A 26,530-nucleotide genomic window follows, 5' to 3' on the forward strand; every position below is an offset into this window, starting at 1 on the left:
AATGTAACTTACCGTACACCATTTTTGAAATAAATAAACAGTGTTGATTTATACAAATTATACTTTATGTTAAATATATCATCTACGTATATTATATAAAAATTGTAACATTATTGTCCCCTTTTTGTAATTCCAATGGGTTCAGTAGATATTGACATGTGATCAAAATAGTTGTGTAATTAAATGTAAAATATATATTTTTTAATATGATTTTATTCAAAACACAGAATAATATACATGGCATAATTGTACTCCCGATTTTACAAACTTATTCGGCATACAGTTGCAATGAAATATATTATTACATAATCAAATAAAGGTAGGTATACAAATGAAATATAAAACCAACGAGGAATTTTAGTGATACGGGAAATTAGATCTAAAAAATTTTTTTTTACACGCGGTAAATATTATAGCATTTTTTTTTTATTTTTTAAAGTTGATTGTATTAAAAATGACCTACTTTAAAACGTCATAGGTTCTGGCTTCTTCTTCAACAGCTGTTTAGAATAGCCAATCAATTATGTCTTGTGATAGATTTCCAGTTTCCGGAAGGCCATGTTCAGCGTATTTTCATACGAACGGGGTTCTCTTTTTAAATGTCAGCTCAACTTACAGACGACAATTAGTGGCGTCTCAAGCTATGTAATTTCAAAACTTTAAAAAATGCGACAAATCTCAGAAACATTTAAGGGCAAATTAACATATTATTACACTAGGGTAAGTCAAGGGATATCTAGGAACAATTTCAGGAAATTAATTTTCAGTGTTACACGATCATTATTTTTAGACCGGATAAAAGTTGATTTAATTGAATGGTCAGAAGTGATAATTCATTTTTTTATCTTTGCAGATCCGCACCGGAATGGTGCGAGTGAGCGATGGGAAGAGTCGCCCGGAGCCCGCCCGCCTGCGGTTGTCCATGGAGACGTTGGCCGTGCAAAAGGAAATGCCCGTTAGGGAGAGCAGACCGGCCCTTCACGCCAGAGTAAGGGTGTTTCTACAATTGTGAATTTTTGTAAATCTTCTAAAGTTCAAAACTAAAGAAATCCTTAATATCCCGACTTGTTATCCATTCGGGATTCTTCGGTATCAATTAGTACTGTTCAGTTTCGTAATGCCACAAAATCGCCCCTAAGTAGCGCCTACTAACGTCACTTAACGTAAACATTCTCGTTTTCACTGTCGTATCTCGGCTACGTTGTAAACGTCTAATAAAATAATTTTGATTGTTTCGGTTATTACTGGGGTAGATAACGCGTCAGGTATTTTCATCCGACACGTATGCTATTTTCGAAGCCATTTCGTATGGATTCCGAAACATCTAGAACGGATAATGATTTGGGTGTTTATAAATATGCATCAGCACTCAGTGATGCATAGAAAACTGCATTAGAACTCCAATAACAGTGTATCTGGAGCATTTTCGTTACGTGGAAGGTTCGGTGATCAGACGTAACGGTAGATGGCAGTCCTAACCTACCTTTAAAACCAATATTTCGCTTATCCCCGCGCCCTGGCAGGAATCGAATCCAAAACATCAAGCATGGTAAGCGAATGCGACAACCACTTCACTACGGCGACAGCACTCGTTCAGGGTTCTAGTTCTGTTTCACACACGGAAAGGCTTCAAAAACAATTTCGGGAAAGTGTGGTCGCTTTTGTTGTTATCCTCTGAATTTCCTTTAAAAATGGTATCTTAAAATCCAGATATTTACGGAGTTTATTTTATTTTATTCGGTTGGTTGCCAAATAGAAAGATACAAAAAGTCGAAACAAGTATAAGTGAGATACGATACATGTGAAGTTCATATATTTTACAATAATTATAGAACAACACAAATTATACTTACAGCTTGCCCACCACATACCGCACACCGCATCTGAGGACATAAGTACATACACGGAAAATTTGCTCGTTGTCAAACGAGAAAAGTTGCCTGAAGGAGCTCTCTGAAATATTGCAGCCTTAGCATTTTTGTGCTGATTCCAGAAGTACATAATATGTACTTTATTGAATTGAGAATAGAGGGAAGTGAATTCTGAGGAGGGGTGACAATGCAATCCCTCTCCTCGCATGTTTCTGTTGAGCAACCAACTAAATGAAATAAAATTAGCTCTGTGAATACCTAGACATTAATATTATATTTTCAAAAATATTTTCTATTTCTGATGTAATATAATCAATCTTGATAAGCTCCTTAAGGGGTGTCCTGACCTCAGAATGCTGTTGTTAATATAAACATGTTAAATATAAAAATCATCAAATCTTATTTGCAAAGTTTGTTGAATAAAAAGTTTCTGGACTATTCTTAATTCTATGGTCCTAACTACCTTCACTTGCCAGTATTGTAGAGGTAAATTCACAATAACATTTTATAATGCACTGAAAAATATAGTTGTTATTGACCTTACTTAAAAATCATAAAAATAAAAATGATAGTGATGCTGATGATGATAAAAAAATAAACATATTTTAAAAATAACATGCTGTTTTATGGTTTTGAATTATACAAACTTTTGCAGCCATAATGAAGTCTTTTACAATCATTTCGTACGTTTTTGGGCAAGGGATTTACTTAATGTTTAAAAGGGACATACTTTGAATTATATCTGAAAACATACAGGTGTTTCATTAGTAATTGTGTTAGGGGGGGAAACGGACGAACGGACAAAGAGAAATACTTACTTAAAACATTTATTGGGGTTAGAGAATTACTCAATGATTAATGTTGCCTTTTTATTACAAAATTTAAAAGAATTCAACATTTTTTTGATGGTGGCCAAATAAGAAACATATTGACCTTATTTTCCAATCGTATTCTGCCTCATATGTTACTATATAGAAACTGTACTACCAAAACTGATAACGGAAAAATAAGAAGTGACTATTCGATCAGGAGTTTTTGTATGAAAACAAATTATGGACTGCTATGAATAGTTGTCCGCCTTGTGGCTTAATCTAATGTTCAGCGAGCCTACCATGCAAGAGGTACCAGGTTTGATTCCCGACGTTCGCATGAAATATTCACTTTAAAATATTTTTTTTACTAGAATAGTCCCTGGGCTGCAACCTAGAGCGCGTGACTGATTATCTTAGTTTCATGTAACTAAAGTTATTAAGATACACTGCCGTTGTTATATCAATGCAGTGCCTTATGCACCATTAGGTGTAAAAATTGAATAATTATGACAATGTATTTAAAAAACAAAAAAAAAAGTCAATTTTTTAATATTGTTTAATGTTTGTGGGTTTTTTTTCCACTCTTGTATTGTTGTTTATTCCTTCACAGTCAATAAGTTAAAGTTCCTATTGTGTACATTGTACTCTGTACATGTACACACATGTACACTGTTACATATACGTTACATGTACGAGGGCTGTTCGTAAAATAAGGTCTCCAAGGTGCTGGGGTCACGAGGAACGGTTTTACATGCACTTCGGCAACACTGGTGTGTAGCCTGGTTCCCCTACTCCAAATTCCCACCACTTTCTGCAATGCGTGGCAGCGATTCGCATTGGAGCTTCCACTCGCCGCAGCTGCCAGGTGTGAATTACGCTCTGAAATGATATTTTTGTGTGCAAAGAGAAAAACCCCGGTGAAAAGCGTGCCGGAGGGGTATCGGTTTCAGACGAAACAATTGCTAAAGTGGAAAAAGTAATGCTTGAAGATCGACGGGTGACATTTCGGGAGCTCTGTGACACGATCCCCGATGTAAGCAAGACCACTATTGAGATGATTTTTCCAGAACATTTGGAATACCACAAGGTCTATAAGACGTCGTGCGCTATTTCTATGACACAGGCATGATAAAGATGGTACATCGCATGCAAAAATGCATCGATCGCAATATTGATTTTACAGAAAAATATTAAAAAGCTCAAGCTTTTCAAAAATATATGTGTTAATGCAAATAAACGTGTTTTACCTTGTGAAAAATCATTTGAGACCTTATGTTACGGACAGCCCTCGTATAACATAACATCGAACCATTAAATTTATACCTTTCATTTCACTGTGTATGTTATTTAACACCCGTAAGATTAAAAATAGAACGCCTAATTTTGGGCACTTTGAAGTGACTTTTAACTTATTTAAATAAGTTTCAGTTTCGGTTTCAGCTGAAACTAGAACAGAAGCCGAATTTCGGTTTCGGCTGAAAACCTTGTTTCAGTTAGTCACTACTCATAATCATTTAATTTTTTGTATGTATTATTTTCAGTGAAATGTATTTTTTGTTGCCTTTTCAGGAAAGAATGGTGCAAATTACAAGACAAAAAGTTGGCGGACTTGGCCTCAGTATAAAGGGCGGAGCTGAACACAAACTGCCAATTCTCATCTCTAGAATATACAAGGACCAAGCGGCTGACCAAACGGGCCAACTCTTCGTGGGGGACGCTGTTATTAAAGGTAAATGTAATTCATTATTCATGTTGAATTTAAGCCCTTTCTTCGAAAAGTCTTTTTTATTATATGATAAGACCCGTAAATGCTTAAGACTTTCATATTTTCTGCTAAAAAAAATCTCGAATAAAAAATCGTATGGAATATACAGGATGTTCTTTAAACCGTGTCAAATCCGAAACCACGATGATCAGTATGAGAAAGAAGACATATTGGCACATTAAAATAATGTTGTAGAACGGCTAAAATCTTGAAAAATAAAATATAGAAATAAAACAAATGGTTGCTTCTGCAGGAGAGAAGCGAGGGTAAGCAAGTATTTTATTTTTTAAGATTTTAGTCGTTCTAAAAAAATATTTTAATGTGCCAATATGTCTTCTTTCTCTTACTGATCATCGTGGTTTCGGATGTGACAGGGTTTAAAGAACCCTTTGTATAGAAGTTTGTAAGAGCAACTTCTTGGAAAAGGTAAAACGGGCTGTTATTCTGTTTGAACGGAAATAAATACTTAATGAATATAACATTGACATGTCCGGAAAAGCAAGGTAAGGGCTTGATCATGCATAATGTAATAAGTAGAACGTGTGAAATATATTAAGTAAATAAACATTTATTGTTTTCGGCACATTTTATTTATTTACATGGGCACGTACCTCAACTATACGACTGTTAAACATTAGCATATTACTACAGAGATGGAGAACATTTTAGAGAAGGAAATATGGAAGCCTAGTAAGGGCGTGAGTAAAATATGCGCTGACTAGTAAACACAATAATTCAAATTAAGTGCTTTGAAATAAATGAAAAAAAATCTTTTTGCCATAATTTCAGCAAAAAAGAGTTATATCGAATCGAACCGGTGATTATTCAACTCTTGTATAATTTACGTTTTGTGGAAATAATATTAAACATGTAACTACTTGTAAACAAAATAACCCAAAGGGACTGAATAACAATTATTTGCGTTGTTCCATTCATTGAACCGTTTCATTTGTTCAACATGAACCGATGTACTTCTAAATGGAACTAATTCTATTTTCCTGTAATATTGAATTCGCGCTCTGTTGACAACAATGTAATTGACCTTTTTGTGAGAATCGACCATTTGAGGTAGAATTTTAGCCATAGGCGTTAAGGAAATTGTTCAAATATTTAGTTTTCATGTTTGAGAATTGTCTTTAATTGGAATACGTTTGTTTTATATATTGTACTTAGCTATTTGTAACGCACCTATAGCATTTAATGTAAAAAAGGATATGTTGTAATAAATATAATACAATTTTATTTAAGTATTTCATTGATAAAAAACAAACATGATTTGGGTATGATGAATTTCTCATTGAGAAATCCCGTGCTGTATTACAATTTTTCTTGACAAAGAAAAATCTTTAAAATTTGATAAATAAAATACAGAATTCAGTCAATTAATCATACTTTTTAAATTTGACATGTTTTTTGACTAAGAGCATTTTTAAAATATCTATTTAATAAAAATGAATGTATGAAAGCTTGTCCTTTATAGACTCGATAAGTACAGGACCAATTAACATGCGATTTTTTGTAAACTAATCCGATTCACGTGACTTAAGAATGTAAATAATAATGTCTTCAATATGTTCATCAGAAAAAAGCAAAAATGTGTTTTTCGTCGAACTTCCAGGGTTGCATTCGACTAAAATGCATATTTTTAAAAAAAATAAGGAAGTTGTTTTTTGTATGTTAAAAATGATTGTATTTTAACGTTTACAAACATCAATTATTTTTAATGGATACTGTATTGATTAATTTCTCTACATTTTCTTAATTTCTTCACGTTAACTTATTTTTAATGGACTTTTAGTAATGCTTAAATAATTTTAACCGACATGATACATTAAAAAAACGTATTGTTACACAGAATGCACCTCTGTTAGTAAGTATCGCAGAGTTTGACATTTGCAAAAAGAATTCTTTATTTAAAAATGAATTGTTTTATGTTTTGGAATTCAACCATAAACAAGTACCTAAGTACCTGATGAAATTCAACACTTAAAAAGTTTAGTTTTGGAATTCAATCATAAACAAGTACCTTGGTACCTACACATCAATGAAAAGTATTTTTCCTTTTATCCGGACAGTTTATGCATGCTTTTACGACACATTCATTTTTCTTTTTTTATTATTTATTTATTTATTGACGGACTTATACAGTCCATTCCAACAATTGTAAACACATTTTTTTATTCTAAATACAGGTACAAATGAAATAAAATACATCTTAATAAAATAAAATTAGGACAAAAAAATATTAATAATTACTACCTCAAGACAAGATCTGGCCCATCTTAGTTCTTTATTTTCTTATGGTTTTAAATTAAATGTCAAGGTCACGTCAAAACCCGGATGGCGGTTAAAGAATTACTAAATTCGCGTTGAGCATGAGTTGAGTGTGACAATTTTAGAATGCTCAGGGTAAAACGCGGTCTGACTTCAACGACAATCCAACGTTCGGAAATATTAATAATTTTTAGTTTTGGAATTCAATCATAAACAAGTACCAAGGTAGGTGTACTTATCGATTAAAAGTCTTTTCCCGTTTATTTGAACAGTTTTTGCACGTTTTTATGACATAATCAGGAATTTTTCTTTTAATTTGTTTTGGTTTCGAATTAAATATTAAACTCACGTCAAAACACGGCTGGCGATTAAAGAATGACTAAATTTGCGTTTGGCATGGGTTGAGCGTCATAATTTTAGAATTTTCAGGGTAAAACGCGGTCTGACTTTTCTTCATCAACACGTATTCCCGTATTTTCTTCATGGATTATGGCACTAGAGTAGTGATTTTCGCATGATTTTGATTTGAGCACGATGAGGTCTCTTAGCCAATCAAATGAGGAGATAAAACGAAAAACTAACCCTTATTACGAATATATGAGCATCTGAAAAAAGTCCAAAATAAATTATGTGTGTCCTTATTTACGAAAAAAAACATTTGTTCAACCAGCTAATAGTAGGCAAGCCAACGTTCGGACAGGACGTCTGTCGGATCCGCTAGTATCAAATAAATACACTAAATATAAAATTCAGTAAAATGTAAGTATTGACGTTTGTTCGTTATTCCTTCGACTCCTTGGGACTGTAAATAAGAGCTAGCTCAATATGTATATTTTTTGGGTGATCCCGTGTAAATTGGATTCGTTCAAACGTTTCGGCTGCCATTGCAGGAGCCATATTCAGGGTAAACTCAGTTTACCCATACACATTGATAACAGTGACCGTGAAATCCTACGCACTTATTTATTTATTTTATTTTATTTATATAAGGGCATATTGCCTTAAGGCAATTTCTTCCTACCTACCCAAACCGTTCAGTTTCAGGAAATTACAAGTACATGGACATATTCTAGGTAATTTTATACAAAAATTTAAAACATAACAACCCGTTTAAGGGCTACCCGTTCCTAAACGCGTTCGAAGAAAATTAGTGTATGTCTGTTTGGTTTTTGATATACGTTAAAATAATTGCGTCAATCCAGGAATTAAATGAAAGGGATGAGGACTTACGTTTTTTTTTTTCTTTGACACTTGTTCCAGAATATCCCTCAATCTTTGTTGTTATTTTATTGATCCGTGTACGTTATCTTAGATCGATTTTAAAGATGCGGTTTTTCGTGTCTCGCTCGTTGCGATGTTACAAGAAGTGTGTTTTTTTCTTGACTCGCCGCCGAGAAAGAAGTGACGTCAGTGACTGTGGAAATCAAAACAAAGGGCATCGGGTTTCTAAGGATAGGACGGTTTGACACTTGAATCAAAATGCCCACTAATCCGAAAACTACGTGAGTATTCATTTACATCAGAAAAATCTATCAGTGTATTATTTCGTCTATCAAATTTGACTCCTAAAGGAACTCTTTACGCTATCCTGATAATTCACTATTGAAATTGTAGTATTTTTCTGACATTAATAATATTTATTTTTTAATTTTGATGTATGCAAAAAGCATTCAAGAGCCCCCCGATTTCGTTTATTTTTAAATGTAAAACTTATATAATAACTCTTATACTTAGTACTAGATAGATAGATACAATTGTACTGTCTATTCTATCATCAAATCAAATGTGTACATACGTCTATTATTTATATTGATAAAGTTATCACACACGTTCATTCTGACACGTGTCACTAAACTAAGCCATGGGTTTGAAACACACAATACTTCAAATTTATGGCCGCCATGAGTTCATACACAGATTGAATCACATATGAAGATTTATTGCGTAAATTGAACTGGTTATTTAAAAAATCCTATACTTCATTGAATTTTGTCATAAAATAACTTTATTTTCAACATTTTCATTGTGTTAAATCACTGAATAAATTTAATCTGCCGACCGGTTTCAAAACATCGACTGTTTCTTTATCAAGACTTAAAAATATACTAATTTGTTGGTAATATTTTTTTATTTATTCATAAAGTATACATCATAAGGTTGTGTATGAAAAAGCACATTGGACTACGCACAGCGAGGAAAGTTCATTGAATGGATTATGGAACAACCAAATGTAAATGCGGATTTTTCGAACAAAATCGTTTTCAGCGATGAAGCTCATATTTATTTTGATGGTTTCGTTAATTGTCAAAATGGTCGCGTTTGGAGTTCATAAAATCCCAGTGATTGTTGAAAAACAAATGCATTCACAACGTGTCACTGTTTGGCTCGAATTTCGGGCTGGAGGCATCATCGAACCATTCTTCTTCGAAAATGTTGCTGGTCAGGCAATAATAGTAAGTGGTGCTCACAATCGCGATATGACAATCCAGTATTTTGTGCCTTCATTGCAAAATTTGGATGCGGACGACATGTGACTTCAACAAAATGGTGCCATATGCCATGCAGCCGGAGAAACAATGCAATTACTGCTTATTAATTTCCTGGTCATGCGATTTCCCATTTTAGTGATCACAATTGGCCGTCCAGATCATGCGATCAAACGCCGATGGACATTTGTCTTTGGGGTTTTTCGAAGTCTAAGGTTTATGCCAACAAGCCCACGACCACCTACGCCTTGAAGGAGGAAATTGAGCGCTGCATCAATAAAATTCAGCAGCATTTATGCAAAATGGTAATGAAAAATTTCGATAAAAGAATGCGTATGTGCCAGCAAGCCGTGGAGACTATTTATCCGATATGCCTTTATATACATAACTCTATGCTGTGTACTTTATGAATCAATAAAAGAAAATCGAATAAAAGAAAATCGAAAATGAATCGGGTTGTGGTCCTGTGGCTAGTGTCTCGGACTCACGGACCAAAGGTCTGTGGTTCGAATCCCACTTTACCCCAACTTGATTCCCATTTTCTAATAGTGAGTTATTTACAACTCGTTGAAAATGGCCCTCAAAATTAAATATTTGGGTAAATCATAAGAACGCAAATATTTCTTTTTTAAAAAAAAAAAAAAAAAAAGAAAAACAGTTTTTAATGAAAAACCTGTATTTTCTATGAAAATTACTTCTTGCGTAAATTTTGGAACACTGTATTTTGTTTTTTTTTTAAATTTTATTGAAATAAACGGCACTTAGTGCCTTTTACATATAAGTTGCATATAATAAAATACACACATGTAAGTGAAATAAGTAAAATATAGTATTTAAAACAAATTATTACTAAACAGTTATTTACAAATTAAGGAGTCAAAAAAAAGATACACAGTTTAAAAATTGTATTACTAGTTATAAAAATTCTAGAAAAATGAAATATTTGGTCATAGAAATATTTTGAACCTGTAAAAAAAAGAGAAAAAAAGTAAGAACGCAACACACATTAATAAAAAAAAATTAAAACAATTTTAAATAACACTAAACGAAGATGTTTCTTTTTTAAATTACATGTATTATTATTTAAAACTACTACTTAGGTAACTAATATAAATATACATACTGATAAAAAAAATATAGTACTAATGTTTTGTACTTTTAAATAAAACCAAGAAAAGAAAAGAGAAAAAAAACATTGATAAAGAAATTTAAACAATTTGAAGAAAAAAAAATTGTTATCTAGAACTATTAGGTACTAGCTTCTCCTACCCATTAAAAACAGGTGAAGGGCCATTAGTTCTAGTATTCAACGCGGAAAATAGCAAAGTTAGTTCTTCAAATATAAATTTTAACTTTATTTTAGTTGTTAGTTAAAAATCTGTTTAATTTTTTTAAATAACGTGCGACGTTTTTAAAAAGTATTGTTTCAATTTGGTGTTTCTATGTAGGTAGGTTATGTGCATTAGATGTATATTTTAGTTTATATGTGGAGCTACCCACAGAGGCTATAAAAGGTAGTGAAAAAAGTATTTTACTCTTTTGCAGCTCTTACACTCTCCTGCTACTCATCTCGCTTGCCTAGCTCCCGAACAACATTCGTGTTCATTGGTCTCATTTTCGCGGGTCCCTGCAGTACCAGAACTCTCCTGAGTTAACTTAATTCTTCAAAAAAATAATCTCTACAGAGAACCAACGCCTTTCACTATAGTCTATTGCTTCAGTAATATAAGGAGCAGGCGCGTTCCGTCCATAGATACTGTGGATGCGGCGCATCCCTTGAAAATTTCAAAATAACATGAATTTTACAAAAAATATATCATAAATACGAAATAAAACCTTCAAATATGTATTCCTAAAATTCTCACTGAGAACGTTCGGGTGCACGCGATTCAAACAATATCTTCAGTATACATACCCAGCTACATATTATGCGTATTTCCTATATCAACGTACGTACTGAATATCTAGGTATTTTGTTATTGATAGTATTTGTTGTATACGCGGGATGCTGCTTGTCGGTTGCGTCTAGTTCCCATTGTAATGTCCAAATTTTCGCGCACGCGCTTTAGGTTCATAAGGTTTTAGATTTTTCTTTTGAGACTCTGAGAGATAAGAAGTATCCAACTTGTATAGTTCAAAGATAAAACGACTCTAATAACGTTTATCATAAAGTTTGAAGTAGCGCATTATTGACACTTGGCCCAAATTTAAGAACGATTGTCTCTGGTCTTGTTTTTAGTTGTTTTGATGTTTATATCGTTTATCTTCTTTTCCTACTGCGACCGTCTTAGAAGACCATCGATGGCGATCTTTTAGCTTTACTCAGCGGAACTAAGGGACGCGGTATTGACGTCAGAAGAGGCGAGAGTGCTTGCTAATGATAAAGTCTCTCGGCGTTTAGTGATGTCCACATGCTCAACTTAGGAGTGGAAAAAGAAGAAAAATTACAGCTTTGCCTCTAGACGCGCCTGTGCTCCGTCAATTTATTGATGGTCAACTATTAATTATTATTGTTCTAATGAATAACTTATATAGCGTATTAAATAATTCTGAATAAACCTACTAAAACTAAGAACATGATTATTTAATGTCAGCATCCTTACTGATAAAAGCCACCGCACGCGCCTGATAAGGAGGTACCTTCACAAACATTTAGATAATATAATGATTTTTTAAGTTTTCCAAATGATCGAGCATGTCTGTTTTTACGGCGTTCATGTTCGCTGTGCAAATAATAACGGGCAATTAAATTACTCAGGTTTTAAAACTAAAGAACAAAACTTGTGCTTATTAAAGTTTAAGCTTGAAATAATATCCCCTATGGGTAACGTCAGCAACCTCTTAGCTTGCGTTACGTAAGCAAATTACGTAATTTCTTTTACCAGTAGTTGCAAAAGTCTGGAACAAAATGTAAGCAGTATTACGAAAAATACGTACAATAATTTTGAGGTGTCTTCAATTTGATAAAAAGCAGTTTACGTTTTTTGGTGGTTTTGATCTAAACATCGATAAAAACAAATAATCTCTTAAACGACTAAACAAACTTTAGCAAGTGTGGTGTTTGATGATCATGTATTTTTTTTGTGAATTTGTTACTGGTACTAGATGTCATTTTATAAATAATTTTGGTTATGTCAACAAATGGGTGCCAAAGCTAAGATTACGCCTGCGTACTCTATAGCAGACGTATACAAAAAGATACGAAAAAGGAAGAACCGACGAAGAAGAAGAAAAGAGCAGATAAATTAGTAGCAAAATCAAAGAAATCAGGGAAGAAACAAAAAAAATATAGGAAACCAATGGGTTCAGATGATGATTTTGCGAAGAGGTATATTGAGCCACCGGAAGCGGATCGGGTCCAATTTAAGATGAGAAACATGGTGGCACGATGAGTGCACCGACTACATTGGTTTTGGAGCATTTAATAGTAATTTGTTTACGAAAATTTAACATCGTATTATATGCGTACTCTTACCGTGTACGAAAAAATGGTTGTGCGTACTCTTACCTTATTAAAGATTACGCAAAAAATGCATTTTTTTAATGTTTACTTTTCATACTTTTAATATTGTTCACTTATTAATAATATGATATGATATATTTATTAACATATTACAACAGTGATGAAGAACATTTGAGGGAAGGTAATATAGAAGTCTAGGCATCTACAGGACTTATGACCTGTCAACGGCTGGATTAAGTGGCCACTTTACACACTGTGTAACATTCACCATTATGCCCATCTTTAACTTCACAAACATCAACAGATGAAAGAATTGAAGGAACATAGATGTTCAAATATGGGCAGAATGGTGAATGTTACACAGTGTGTAAAGTGGCCACTTAAACCAGCCATTTACACGTCATAAGCCCTGTAGATGTCTAGACTTCCATATTACCTTCTCCTAAATGTTTTTCATCTCTGTTGTAATATGTTAATATAAACAGCCCCCCAGGGAGTTGAATCCGGTCCTTGTCTACAAAAATTTGGACAAACTCAAAATATTGTTGATATATTTATATTATTTTTGTTCCGAAAATATTTTCTTTTCATATGATTATAATTGTTGGTAGATTTTTTTAAATATACAATCTTTTAAAATAAAACTTTAAGTGCGAATTATTGCTTGCTTTACCCTACTTACGAAACGATAATACAGCACTTTTGCCTCATAACATCGGAGACTAGAAGAAAGTCAAATGATCTTATGTATTAATATACGATATTATTAATGGTAAATTGGAAAGTTCCTGCTGTTGAAGTAATATCAAAATAAGCGTTACTAATGGCTATAACTTAATGAACCCAAAAACACTCAACAATGATTAAGAATATTGTATCCTTCTTTGATTCAAGGTTAAGAATGTGCAGATTGTATAACAGTATTGAAACCACCGAGATTGTCATTTTTGGCAGTGAAATGTTTATGTTTTAGATGTTTACACGTAACCAAGGTGCGTTTTTATATTAATTAATCAATTTTAATCATTTACTTTTTTTTTTTTTTTTCTTTTACCAGTCTGAAGATGAGAGTGAAAGCGCTAATTGGTCAAAATAAATAAGTGGAAGTGTACCGAGTATTTTTAAAATTAATAACTTATATGGAAATATAAGTTATTACATCATTAATCATTTACATTCATGAATTTATTTAAATGTGTATTTTATAAGTGTGTACATTTAATTGATGAAAAATACGTTGTTTTTACGTAAATATTTTTGTTTTTTTCATTGTTTGTAGATCAAATTAATAAATATAGTATCATCCCGAAAAGTATCGCACTATCCCTATTTATAAATTCTTTTGTACACTCGTCTGCACATACTTTAATTTGTCTACATCAACCATAATTCTAGTAGAACCGGAACACGTCTCAGGCGCCAAACTTTATATTCCGGAAGTGACCTGAATCTGTTTACATCCGTTCTTCGAACGGGATCCAATAGACATGCATATCGAAGCCTTCCCCATCAAAATACCGGTGGTTGTGACGCTGACGTAATAATGTGCACAGCAAGCCTATTTATGTCTTAACAGTGATGAAGTATTTTGTTTTTATTTTATTTTTTAAAGGAATAACCAGCTAAGCCTCTTTTGTAGAGGCTTGTCAGCAGGTAGGAAAGAAAGGATATGAAATGAAGTTATTAATAATACACCACAACATCCAGACCAATTGAGAAAAAAACCTTTGCTGGATTTTTCCTTGCAACTGGCGGGAATCGAATCCGCGACGCCAGTTTCACGGTTGGTCGTCTAACCAACTGTGCCACGGCGCCTGCATTTACATTCTACATTTATTATAAATTTAGAGGGGTACAAATGCCTCTTTTACGCCCCTTTATTTTTTAAAAATAAAATCTCGCTGATTACATCCAGTAACTACTCGATTACAATCGACGACAATGACGTTAACGTGATCAAAATATTGTTTAAAAATAAATGGTCAGGCTGATTGCAAAAAACAGAAATATGTGATGTAAAAAGCAAAAAAAATATTTTTAACTGAATAAAAAACAGTTTTTGGCAAATTCGGCGGCTTCCATGCACAGATATATATATACTCCAGGAACCAGACATAAGAGAAAGACGAACACCCATGTGCTAGAAATGAATCTTGCAGTTTTTTGGACGTATTTCTCTAGGGGGAACTCTGATAGTTAGGAGAAAGCTATCCTCCTCGAAAGAACAAGGTCGTGTGGACGTCGACCGACAAAATGGAGCAGCCCGGTCACTGAATTATCAGAACTATCACTGACAAATGCCTTCAGAACAGCGCAAGCCGTTCCAGACGGAGGGAGATTATCCACAGATGAGCCATTCCTGGAGTCGGGCGTGATCACCATCCTCAGACATGAGGCACGGATTTAAGAGAGAGAGAAAGAGAGAGACATATACAAACGAATATAAAAATTAAATAAAAAAGTACTTCGTTAAAAAACTTGTCAAATACATTCCTCGACACGGGATTTCCCAGTGAGGAATCCATTTTAACCAAATAATGTACATTTTTATCAATGAAATACTTGATGAATAAATAAATAATAAATGACAAAAACCGAGTCACGAAGTGGGAAGCCTCAGTCGCTCAATATATAAAAAAAAAACAAAAATAAATACACACAAGTATATATACATTCCATACGTTCCTAGTTTCTTCCACATTAATGCCCCTCGGTTGTGTGCTTTTCATTGAAATCTTAATGAAACTGAAAGGTAATTTTCAGCGTTTCCGTGTAGGTCAAATTAATCCGAAAATGCAAAGGTTTAAGCCATTTTTATTAAATATTTAACTTGCTTTACTGTTATTTATGCCGAACACTTTTACTGAAGCCAAAAATAAAATACGTTGACATTACTTGACTTCAATTATTCAATTGAGAACGGCCAGTTGTAGTTTAATTGTTGGTACACGTACCTACATACATATGTACATATTGTACAGACTCATATAGTCTAATGAGATAATATGCCCTATTTTACATTACTTTTGTTGTAGATTAATACAATTCGGTGAGTTAATTTTTTTAAATATAAAAGATTTTTTAAAATAATAATTTAGTTTATGATTTTTTTAAATGCACGACACTGTCTTTTACAGTTTCGCGTAGTAATAATAAAAAACATGCAAAATGGGCATTTGAATGAAAATATAATATTGAAATCCATTGCAACAGAGAGGCATAGCATTTCTGATGCAAAAGATTTCAATATTGATAACTCTCTAAGGAGTAAAATACAGCCCTATCCACAAACACTGAGACATACTTAAAATATTATTCAACTACTACTACTATCACGCCATTTCCCCGTAGAGGTAGGCAAAGAAGATGGAACGCCACACACGTCTATCCCTGACATACATTCCTAGTTTCTTCCACATTAATGCCCTTCGGTTGTGTGCTTTTCATTGCAATCTTTATTTTGTCCGCAGTCGCTCTGAATAAAGATTTGGAGCGACAGTGGAACCACTCTTTTGACTTATGCACATAAAATAGATCTTATTTTTTCACTACCGTTTACTATCCGATGAAAAGTTCGAACAGTGGAATGTGCATAAAAAATGCATACCTACAAAAATAAATATCGTTTCAATTTATAAACTAAACGCGTAATATACGTACTTCACACAATATAAATAAAGTTATATTTTTATGTACTATTGATTGGGCTTGGTATTATTTTTTTCTCTAATAAAGTTTTAAATTTTTAGTTATTTGTCGGCAATATTGCCCGATTTAAATAATATATTCACAAATTCTCACGTCCGCACGTGTTTTTCCCTCACCGAATTGAATGGAAGTTGTTTCGCATATTTGATTAGCGCCAATTTGTACATTTGATAGCTGTGATTGTTTAAATTTGTCCTTTGATTGGCCGAACGTATGTAAATTCGTTTTGTAAATCAATTTTACTAGCAACGACGTGACCTATTCACAGGGATATTTTGAGGTTAATTTAAAAAAAATATCAACGTTTTATGCTGTCTCTTGAAAAATGTATTCTACTCCAATTGATGAACGATGTTTTATTTTGTCACATTAACTAGAAAAATAAATTGTTTATTGAAATAAATTTCATCCTCTACATCGTATTTCTGTAAATTAAAGGGAATTAGTTGACTTGTGTTCCTAAGCTGCCTTAAGGTTAAAAAGGCATGTTTTTTATGAAACTTTATAAAGAACTCAATGTAAATATTGTTTCATTAAATTCTAGGAGTTAGTGCGGAAATAACTTTCGCGTTAGCATTCTATATGGGAAAAATTTCTTTTCAGTCTGAAATAAACAGATAGGGTTTGGGCCACTAATGGCTAAAAGTGTAAATGGATCAATACTTAAAGGTGTGGTAAAAAAAAAAAATATTGGATATTAAACTGGTCCATCTCTGTTGTAACATCTATTGAAAGATATTAAAATAAAGATGGAGAACATTAAAGAGAAGGTCATATAATTTATATAAACTTCTCGGTTTTATTAATAGAGTGAGGACGGACTTCAAAAATATTAATACCATCAAAATCATTTATTGCTCACTAGTTAGACCCCATCTAGAATACGCTTCTCCTATTTGGTCTCCATTCTACAGGACTCATATTGACCATATCGAGTCTGTCCAACACCGTTTTCTAAGAAAAGTGGCATGGTTGCTCGGATTAAAAAGGGGTAATTATTCCTATTTTGAAATAGAGCGATCTCTTAATCTGTCTTCATTGGAGAGACGTAGAACTGAGATGGACCTTATATGCATTTTCAAAATACTTAATGCTATAAGTGATGTTCCATCTCTGTTGCGATAAGTTTCTTTTCATGTTCCCAACCATGTCACCAGAAGTCAAAAGCTGCTATTTATACAATCTTCCAAGAGCAACTTTTGTTTTTATGCTCCAATGTCCAGAATGTGTAGATTAGTCAATTCATTACACGACTTGGAATTCTTTGGGATAGATCTTCCGGCTTTTCGTAGATCTCTTCGTGACAAGACAGTGTGGGATGAAGTTAGATTGGCATGGTTTAGCTCGAAGTCTTATGTCTTTCGATTTTATGAACAAATTGTATACCATTATTGTTTTGCCCTTGTTTGTCTTTGCTACATAGTTTTATGTTCTTTTTGTTCAGTTTCTTGCATTTATGTTTCTTCATGTAACTGTTGTAATTGGCTTAGGCCATATATATAATAAATAAATAAATAAAATAAATAAATATACACGTACGTAAAATTCACCATTTTGTATTTGTTTGCACTTCCATATGTCTTTATCTATTGCACCTGTTAAATTTTGTGAAGTAAAATGAAGAAATCTTAATAGATGTGGAACATGTAATTTATTTATATCAAAATCTGTTTGATTGTTTTCAATGTAATTACAGGGAGCGATATAAATAAATAAAATTTAAAGTATTAGCTCGTTAACTATATTCCCCCGATACGAAAAAGGTTCACATCTACAAAAAACATTAATTGTTCTAAAAATTATACTGTACGGAACATGTGAAATGATTGATTAGGTTGAAAACCCAAAATTTAATTCAAAGTTAGATTAATCCTCGCAATAAAGTGGTAATATAAATGTTTCTTCTTCAGGTTGCTTGTTTTTCTATCTCGTTCATCACAGGGGATAATGGGTCGGTTAATGTCTCCCCTAGGAAAAGCATCGTCGCTACAAACTGCCGAGGCGGGTCAGTTTGAGAATTTTTTATAGAAGTTTTCCACCCTCTAGACATGTATTTATCTTATCTTCTCAGTGCAGGGTGCTTATCACCCTTAACATCGACGGAAAGATGGAATATTTCGTGGTGAAAAAATGTGGTTAAACATACATGTTTTTTTTTATTGAAAAAAATAAGCTTGTTATTTATTACATTTTCAGTAAATGGTGAATACATCACAGCGTGTCCGCACGATGACGCTGTGAACATTTTGAGAAACGCTGGTGACCTGGTAGTACTGACCGTAAAACACTACAGAGCTGCTACTCCTTTCCTGCAGAAACAAGGTATGTTCCAAAAAGTTTTTACTAAACTATCAAAATTTGATATTTATGATATAATTTAACCATTCAGGTACTATTATAGTCCCTAAAATTTAGCTTGATTAAAATGACAGCTGTCAAACTCATGTCAATAGTGATCAAATCGATTTTATCAGTTTTTTCATGCAAACATGAACCTTTGTTTCCGAAAATTGATATAAAAACGCAAAAACAATCCTATTGTAGTGTGTTATTATGGGTTGTCATGTTTTGCGTTGATATTCTCGTACCTCGTTGGCGACTTTTAAAAATATTTTTTCAACCGATTTTTTTTGCGTTCATTGGCTACTCGTGTTTTATATTATTCGGATATTTTGGATATCTTCGCAAGAAATTATTTCATTTTCAATATCCATTTAATTTCGTAGAAGTTTTTCCTAAAAAAATTGGTGGCATTTTGAAATCGTTATCCAAGTGGTGAATCAGATAAAAGAACTCGATGAACATATTATTACAACAGAGATATATCTTCTAATCAACCCAAAACACAGCGGTGTAAGTTAATATTATTGTACTTGCCGTTTTTTGATTACTTTTGTTTAGGATTACTTAAAATAATTCCATAATAACCTGAACACTTACTACCACATACATACAAACACACCTATACACTTACTCTCATACAAATACACATAAACACACCCTTTTGTTGTACCACAATTTAAAATGTATGATTTTAATTTAGAAACTTCGCTGGTCTGTCCTTGAACCGTATCTTTTTTATATTGTTATATCATTGTCGACTGTTTGTTTCTGTAAAATACATCAAATAAAAATGAAAAAACATATATTTTATATGATGAGGTAAGAAATGCGTGGGATATGGGACCAGGTCAGAAAATTGTAGACAGGGAGAAGTTTCATAAAAAAGGCTAAGTAAAATAAGATGGATGATTAAGTATACATAGTAATGTTACAAACGTTTCTTAAAGGTGATCAGAGAAAGTGAATTTCTTATTTTCGCCATTAGTAATTTGTCGAGAACTCGCTTAAACAAACCGTTTTAGCGACCGCGTTTATAATTGTATACGTTCTCTTTGTTCAAAGATTTAAAACACGACAAATCACGCTGTCCTACTTTCTACCCATCATCCCCCCATTTTCCTCTCACACGTAGAAAGGAACAAGAGAGAAACTCTTAATAGATAAGTTGCTAAGTGTATTTCGCAAAACTTTCACAATTAAAATACATTTTTCGTTTTGCGCTGCACGTCAGTTGCAAGCGCATAGAAATATTTCACTAAAGCTCGAAATTGTATTGTGCAAAACGGCAGGCATGAAAATATATATTAATGGCCAGAGTAAAATACATAGACTTGTATATATTCAAAGTAAACACTGGTAATTATAAAAATACCATGAATTGTGCATTGTAGTTAGTATAAAAAACTATAAATTAAGCTGGAGTTGTATATGAGAGTTTTATGAGGATACATGTTTTTTGTTTCTATTAAAATGTACTTTTAATTTTTCAATGTTAAAACTAACTTCCCGAAAAGAGACCAGCTCTTGTGCTTGGCGAGTGACTTACGCTGATATATTTATTTAGAAATTTGAAGTTATATTGTTTCGAATGTACATGAGAAAAAAATTGAAATTATACCAAATAAAAAGAAAAACAGAAAATAATCATGTACGTAATCACGTAAAATCATATTAATTAAAATCTAATGGAGTTTTTACTCGGGTCCGAAAAGTTTTTTAAAATTAATTTTGAATTTATTTACTGATATATTCGTTTCTAGTTCATTGGGGAAATTATTGTAATTTTTTATTCCTTTGAAAACAAAACTATTTTGACCATGACTTGTGAGGAATTTAGGAATTATGATATTATTTTGGTTTCTGAGTAACTTATTTATTAAGACCAGTACTTATGATCATTTACGTTTTCAATAGTACATTATTCTTATCCGAAAAGAATTTATTTTATTCTTACGTAAAACGTATTATATCATACCACACTTTTTGTAATTTGACAGTTCTTAGCTTCATTCTGCGTCGCGGAGTTTCTTACCGGGAATTAAAAAAGAAAATCCTTGATATCTTGGTAGTAAAACTTTTTTACTAGATTCTACCCCCTTGATCGGCGATCCATCAATTTGTTCACAAATCTACTATTGTTTTGTGTATTTGACTACCTTTATTTTATTGGCAACGCTACGCTGCTGGGTCGGCACTTTTAACGCCCGATGATTGTTGTCTTTCCTCAAATGACCGGTTCTAACTTGAGTCCGGCTGCTTTTTTCCGCATATTTTAAGAAACATAATTAAAGAACATCCTATAAGAATTTACTTCTGGATTTTTTTAGGCTTTGTCTCAAATTATTTTTCTCTAAAACGGCCCTAGTTTCAAACTTTATAAACGCTGCCAAAGTAATTGAGGTATATAACTAGAGTAAGCATGAGCGTTCAAAATATGTTCCATCAACCTGCGGCCAATAGGCATATGTTTGATAGAACGGAGTTTAAGCTGTTGCGAGCAGTCCCCGGCTATTTCTCTTCTCGCAATTACTAAAATCCTTATATGTACGTTAAGATACGGCACAAATCAATTCGGAAAAGATAGAAAAGGCGATGGTATTTCACCGGTAAGTAATGTTTTTATCTCAATCAAAAACTTGTTTAAAATAGCTGTTTTAATGTAAAAAAATGATTCATTAATATGTTGCCAGTCGTAAGCTATATCATGTCTCTGTCCTGCTCAGTTAGTCGGGCGTATAGTGAAACGATAAACAAAGGTGACGCGTATGCGGAAAGGAGCGACACACTGAATAGAACTTAATTAGAACACTGAGTAGACCGATGTAAACAGTCTGTGCTTTTTACTGTTCTACGTGTTTTGCTTGCCAAATTCGACGTGATATGACGTGCGACACTTGTTCCCTCCGCTGGCATTCCTTTTCCTTTGGGGACGACTTTTTAGCTGGGATATATATGGAGTGTTATCTCTTTATATTATATCTCAATGGCCATAATATGTTTAATTTACCTTCGAAGAGTTCTAGAATAGTACGTAAACGTTGTATTCTTAATTTGTGAGCTTATTATTCGATATTGCCTTCGCCTACAGATTACATTATGTATTATTATTCTAGTGTAGAGGGTTATAAGCCGTCTAACTGTCGGAAACGTAAGTTTATACCCCTTCTTTCCTGACTAACGACGACAAACCCCTAAAAGTTACTTAGAAATACAGCGGCTTGAAGCAGAATTGTCGCAAATATTGCCTGAAATGTTTCACTTTTTGATTTCTCGTTCACAAATGATTGTAGATATGTTTAAAATTTTAATATTGGAGAGATTTAAAAATCATTAAAACAATATTATACTAATGTACCTTTAATTGGAAAACATATACATTTATCAAGCCAATCAAATTTCTTGGTGGTATTGGGGTACATTAATTGTAATTTAAATAATGTAATTGGTTAGATACCGGGTTGATACTTATACCATTCAGTTTTGTAGATCAATAACCGATTTCGTCGCTCTTACTGCTTCGTTAGACTAAGGACGAACCTATCTAGGTCTTTAAAATTAAGTGGTTTTTAAATATGCCATTAAAAAGATTTTATTTTGACTAAAAAATAGATGCCCATGTTTCCATAACAGTTTTTACGTTAAAATTGTTCTAAAGTTTTCTAAAATTGAAATGTTTCAATTACTAGACATACACTGCGTGTATCTACACAAACATTTTTACTGAGGAAAAATAACGTAATGACCGCTTATTCATGATTTGTCCCCGGAAGGAAGTAATTATAAATTCTGGGTCTGGTCTACATAAAAAAACTGACAATTTGTCAAATTATTCAGCAATGATTAAGTCGTTTCTGTAATAATGTAGGACATCTTTCTCCAGAGTTGTTTAGAAATTCCCGCACGTAAAACATCGTTTTTGTTGTTTCTTTTGCATTAAGAAACAACCCTTATTTATGAGATTTCAGGCCGCGTCTATGTACAAAAAAACTGTGTTTTTATCATGAATACTATTCTCACGTAAATATTATAAGATTATAAATCTGAGAAAACGGAAGACGGGTTGTACCTGGTCATTACATTTTTTTACATTTTCTTTTGCACCACAACAGGCCAGGAGGCCTAATTACAGTGGTGAATTACATCACAGAGCACCCAGGCTTGAGAAAAATCACATATTAATTTTTGTGTTCTCACCGGGAATCGAACCCGGAACCTTCCGTGCGTGAGTCAAGCGTCTTGACCACTACACCACGGAGGCCGCCAGGTATCGCTGAATCTGGATCAGGAGACCCGAGGTTCTACTATAACTTGTCTTCCATTTTCTAACACGCTTATTTACGACTGAAAGAAAATGGCCTCAAGTTTGAAATATTTAGGTAAATTATAAAAACCCAAATACTTATTTAAAAAAACATATTTTTAAATTATCCACTTTCAACAATAGATGTCGCTAGTTTTATCCGAACTTGCATTATCTACAGTACACCAAAGCTCATGATATACTATACAGAATCTAAAATGCTATACGTGAATATGTATGTAAGTTAACTACCCATAGGCAGAATAGTAAATGTTACACAGTATGTTAAATGATCACTTTACCCAGTCGATGGCACTTTATAAGCTCGGTAAATGCCTAGACATTCATATTCTCAATAGCTTCATTTCTTACAATATTTGAGTTTGTCCAAATGTTTGTAGCCAAAAGACTGAATTTCACCCCCTGGGGAGTCATTAAAATTAACAAATTACAACAGGGATGGAAAATACCCTAAAGAAAGGAATATGGAAGTCTAGGCATTTACAGGGCTTATGATCTGTCATTGGTTGGCAAATGGAAGATGGAAAAATTGTAGAAATATGGATGTTCAAACATTGGCGAAATAGTGAATGTTACACAGTGTGTAAAGTGGCCACTTAAACCAGCTGATGACAGGTCATAAGCCTTGTAAATGTCTAGACTTCCATATTACCTTCTTTAAGGTATTCTCCATCCCTGTATTTATGTTGAAAAAATATGCAGTATTAATCATTGCTGTATAGTAATATATGTATACAATAAATGCAGCACTAAGCAGCCGTCTTGTGTTCTTTTCAACCTAAGTTCCGGAACTTAAACTGTAGTCAGTCAACGTGAAGCAGCGTAAAAAGGCGTGATATATAGCTTTGAATTCACAGTAAACTGGCATAGACAGATAGTCCTTTTTACTCTACTACACGTTTTGCACGGCAATGTTCACGCGACAACTCTCATTTTTCGGAACATAAATTCAAAATATCGTTCTATGAAGCATCATCTCTATTTAATTATACCTCGGTGGTATTAATTAACATATTATGTCAAGTTCCGTCAAGTCAGTTGCTGGGCCTTTTTTTAAATGTGTCTTTGTAGATTGATACCTATGCTGGAAAGAAAAAAAATACCATGCGACCTGGAGCAACTTTACAAAAAAGGCTTTTTTTTTCTTTGATTTATAAAAAAATCTCGTATATACGTATTATTTTCGACTTCTACATAGTTTAAATAAAAAATTAAATTACGGGCCTCATTATTATTTTTATTTTTTTAAACTTTAATTGGCTCTTCTGTAAAGTTACTACATGTCGCTTGGTAATTTTTTCGTTTTCAGCGTCACGCGCCATTAAAAAAAAAGTTATGTAACCAACCATCACAGTGCCTGATCTATTCCGAACTTGATATTGTGTCTTGTGAGGATTATTTTATTTTCCTTCGCCAGCTGTTTCCTGCTGCCAACGTCATAATATTGACACTAAATCTCTTAATGGCGGTGCACCAACTAGACTAGAGTATGGGAAAGTCGTAAGTAGAGATTATGAAATAATCCAATTGAGTTTTCTTTGGAGTACATTGGTGGTAAGCGGATTACTATCTATACTGCGAAAAAAGTTAATGGGTGTTCATATTATGTAGCAATACTATAATTCATTGTGTTAATTTATTAAAATACGTATTTACTTATTTATTGTAATTTTACTTATTTTATTTGGGAAATCAACAGTTCTACATACATATTTATAGTAAACAAACAGTCTATAAACTCAGAACTAATAACAGATTTCCACAAAGTATACAAAGTTAGTAAAGAAAATATATTACATATCAAATAAATACATATAAGTTTATGCAACAAAAAAAACGTTATTTTCCTATACTCGTAAATATTTTTCAATAATCAAAGTTTTTTAAATATATTTTTTAAGAACAGTAAGTTATTGTAAGTTGGGCGGGATTAGGGCTAGGATGTTTGAAGAGAGGATAAGGAGGGGAAGGGAGATATACATATTTATTATTATAATGTCTACCAAGTTAATTTTAAAAAAAATAATATATTGTTGAATTGGGCCATGCCATGTCTTTCTCGGTCTTCCTCGATTTCTGCATTCATCAACATTCGCACCGTAAATCTTTTTAGCCCTTCTTTCGCTGTCCATTCGCTCTGCATGTCCAAACTAACGCAGAACTCCTTTCTTGATTTTGTCGATAATGCTTCTTAAAATTTACTGCATTGCCTTATTTTAAAATTTACTATATTTTGATTTGATTTTGATTCCAAGATACTTCTGTCCAGTGATTAGTTAGGGTATTCGAAATTCACGCTTTGGTAATATAATAAATGTAAGCAAATATTTGTATACAACTACTTACCGACTTTTCTATGTTTACCCGTTTCGAGACGTAATTGCCTCTGAAGAGTATTGCCCCCGATGAATCGGGACACTAATTATATTAATACGCAAAACTCAGTTTACATCACCAACCTATTAGAATTAAGTAGGAATGGCAGATTTAACCCTTACGCTGCTACGCAGTTTTTCAAGAATCTAATCAGAAATCTTATTATTTATACATTTTAAAAATATTTTATCGAATACGTTGTTTTCCAAACACACTACTGTTTTAAAAATTAATAGCAATTCCAAGAAAAATCTTCCATTTCATAAATATCTAATTCAAGCCCAGTGGAGTGAGCAAGATGGACAACTCGTGCCGCCCGCAACACATTCTCGTACAGCGGTTGTAAACCCTTTCTTAATCGAAAATAAAAACAAACAAAAATGATCTCGCACAGCAATCTCAAGGCGCATTGTTTTAATAGTTATCATTGAAACGACAGTATTATGGTGTTTTTTTTGTTGATTGCGGGGCAAAGTGCCCTTATTATCAAACCTACCACTTCCATCAATGCATTCTAAATAAAATTTGAGTAAAATATATCTTGGAATTTGTTGCAACAGAGAGGGAACACATTTTTGCCAAGGGAATATGGAAGTCTAGGCATTTACAGGACTTATGATCTGTAATTGGCTGTTTTAAATGGCCACTTGACACACTGCGAAATATTCACCATTCACGATTATTTTTACATTACCTCAACTCTTGCATCTGTTGACTTTTGCAAACTAAAAGAGCTGAAACCTTTATTGAATTCGGCGAGTTTCATCTGGATAAATTATTTCACCTCCTAGGTAATGCCTAAAATACTTAAAAAATATTTTTTTTATGCAAGTTATTTCGATCAACAATATTTTGAGTATGTCCAAATGTTTGTATGGAGTTATTTAGATCGAAACTTCATGATAACGGGTAAATGTACTAAGAAGTGATGTTATTTCTTGGTAGATGTTTTAATATAATTTTTATTTAAAAAATAATTTTTTCGTACAACTGTCTCACAAATTGATATCACTTCCAAGAAAAATATTCCGTTTCACTAATAGCTAGTTCACGCATAATGGATTGAGCGAGATAGACAACAGTTGCTGAAATTACAAACAGCTGTGGTAAA

The 26,530-nt window shown here is 33.0% G+C and overlaps 1 protein-coding gene across 1 annotated transcript in view; it reads left to right on the forward strand.

The window, feature by feature from the left end:
• Window positions 1-857: 857 nt before the first annotated feature.
• The window catches only part of Syn2 (Syntrophin-like 2), a 46,679-nt gene continuing 21,006 nt past the window's right edge, over window positions 858-26,530 (forward strand). The window contains exons 1-3 of the mRNA XM_088237624.1: window positions 858-988; window positions 4,253-4,412; window positions 18,576-18,701. Of these exons, the coding sequence (XP_088093750.1) occupies window positions 866-988; window positions 4,253-4,412; window positions 18,576-18,701 (409 nt within the window). The 5' untranslated portion in view covers window positions 858-865. The remainder of the gene's footprint in view (window positions 989-4,252; window positions 4,413-18,575; window positions 18,702-26,530) is intronic.

The sequence above is a fragment of the Micrasema longulum genome, unplaced genomic scaffold (genome assembly GCF_059751315.1).
Source record: "Micrasema longulum isolate JH-2025_06_02 unplaced genomic scaffold, ASM5975131v1 h1tg000106l, whole genome shotgun sequence".
Lineage (NCBI taxonomy): Eukaryota > Metazoa > Arthropoda > Insecta > Trichoptera > Brachycentridae > Micrasema > Micrasema longulum.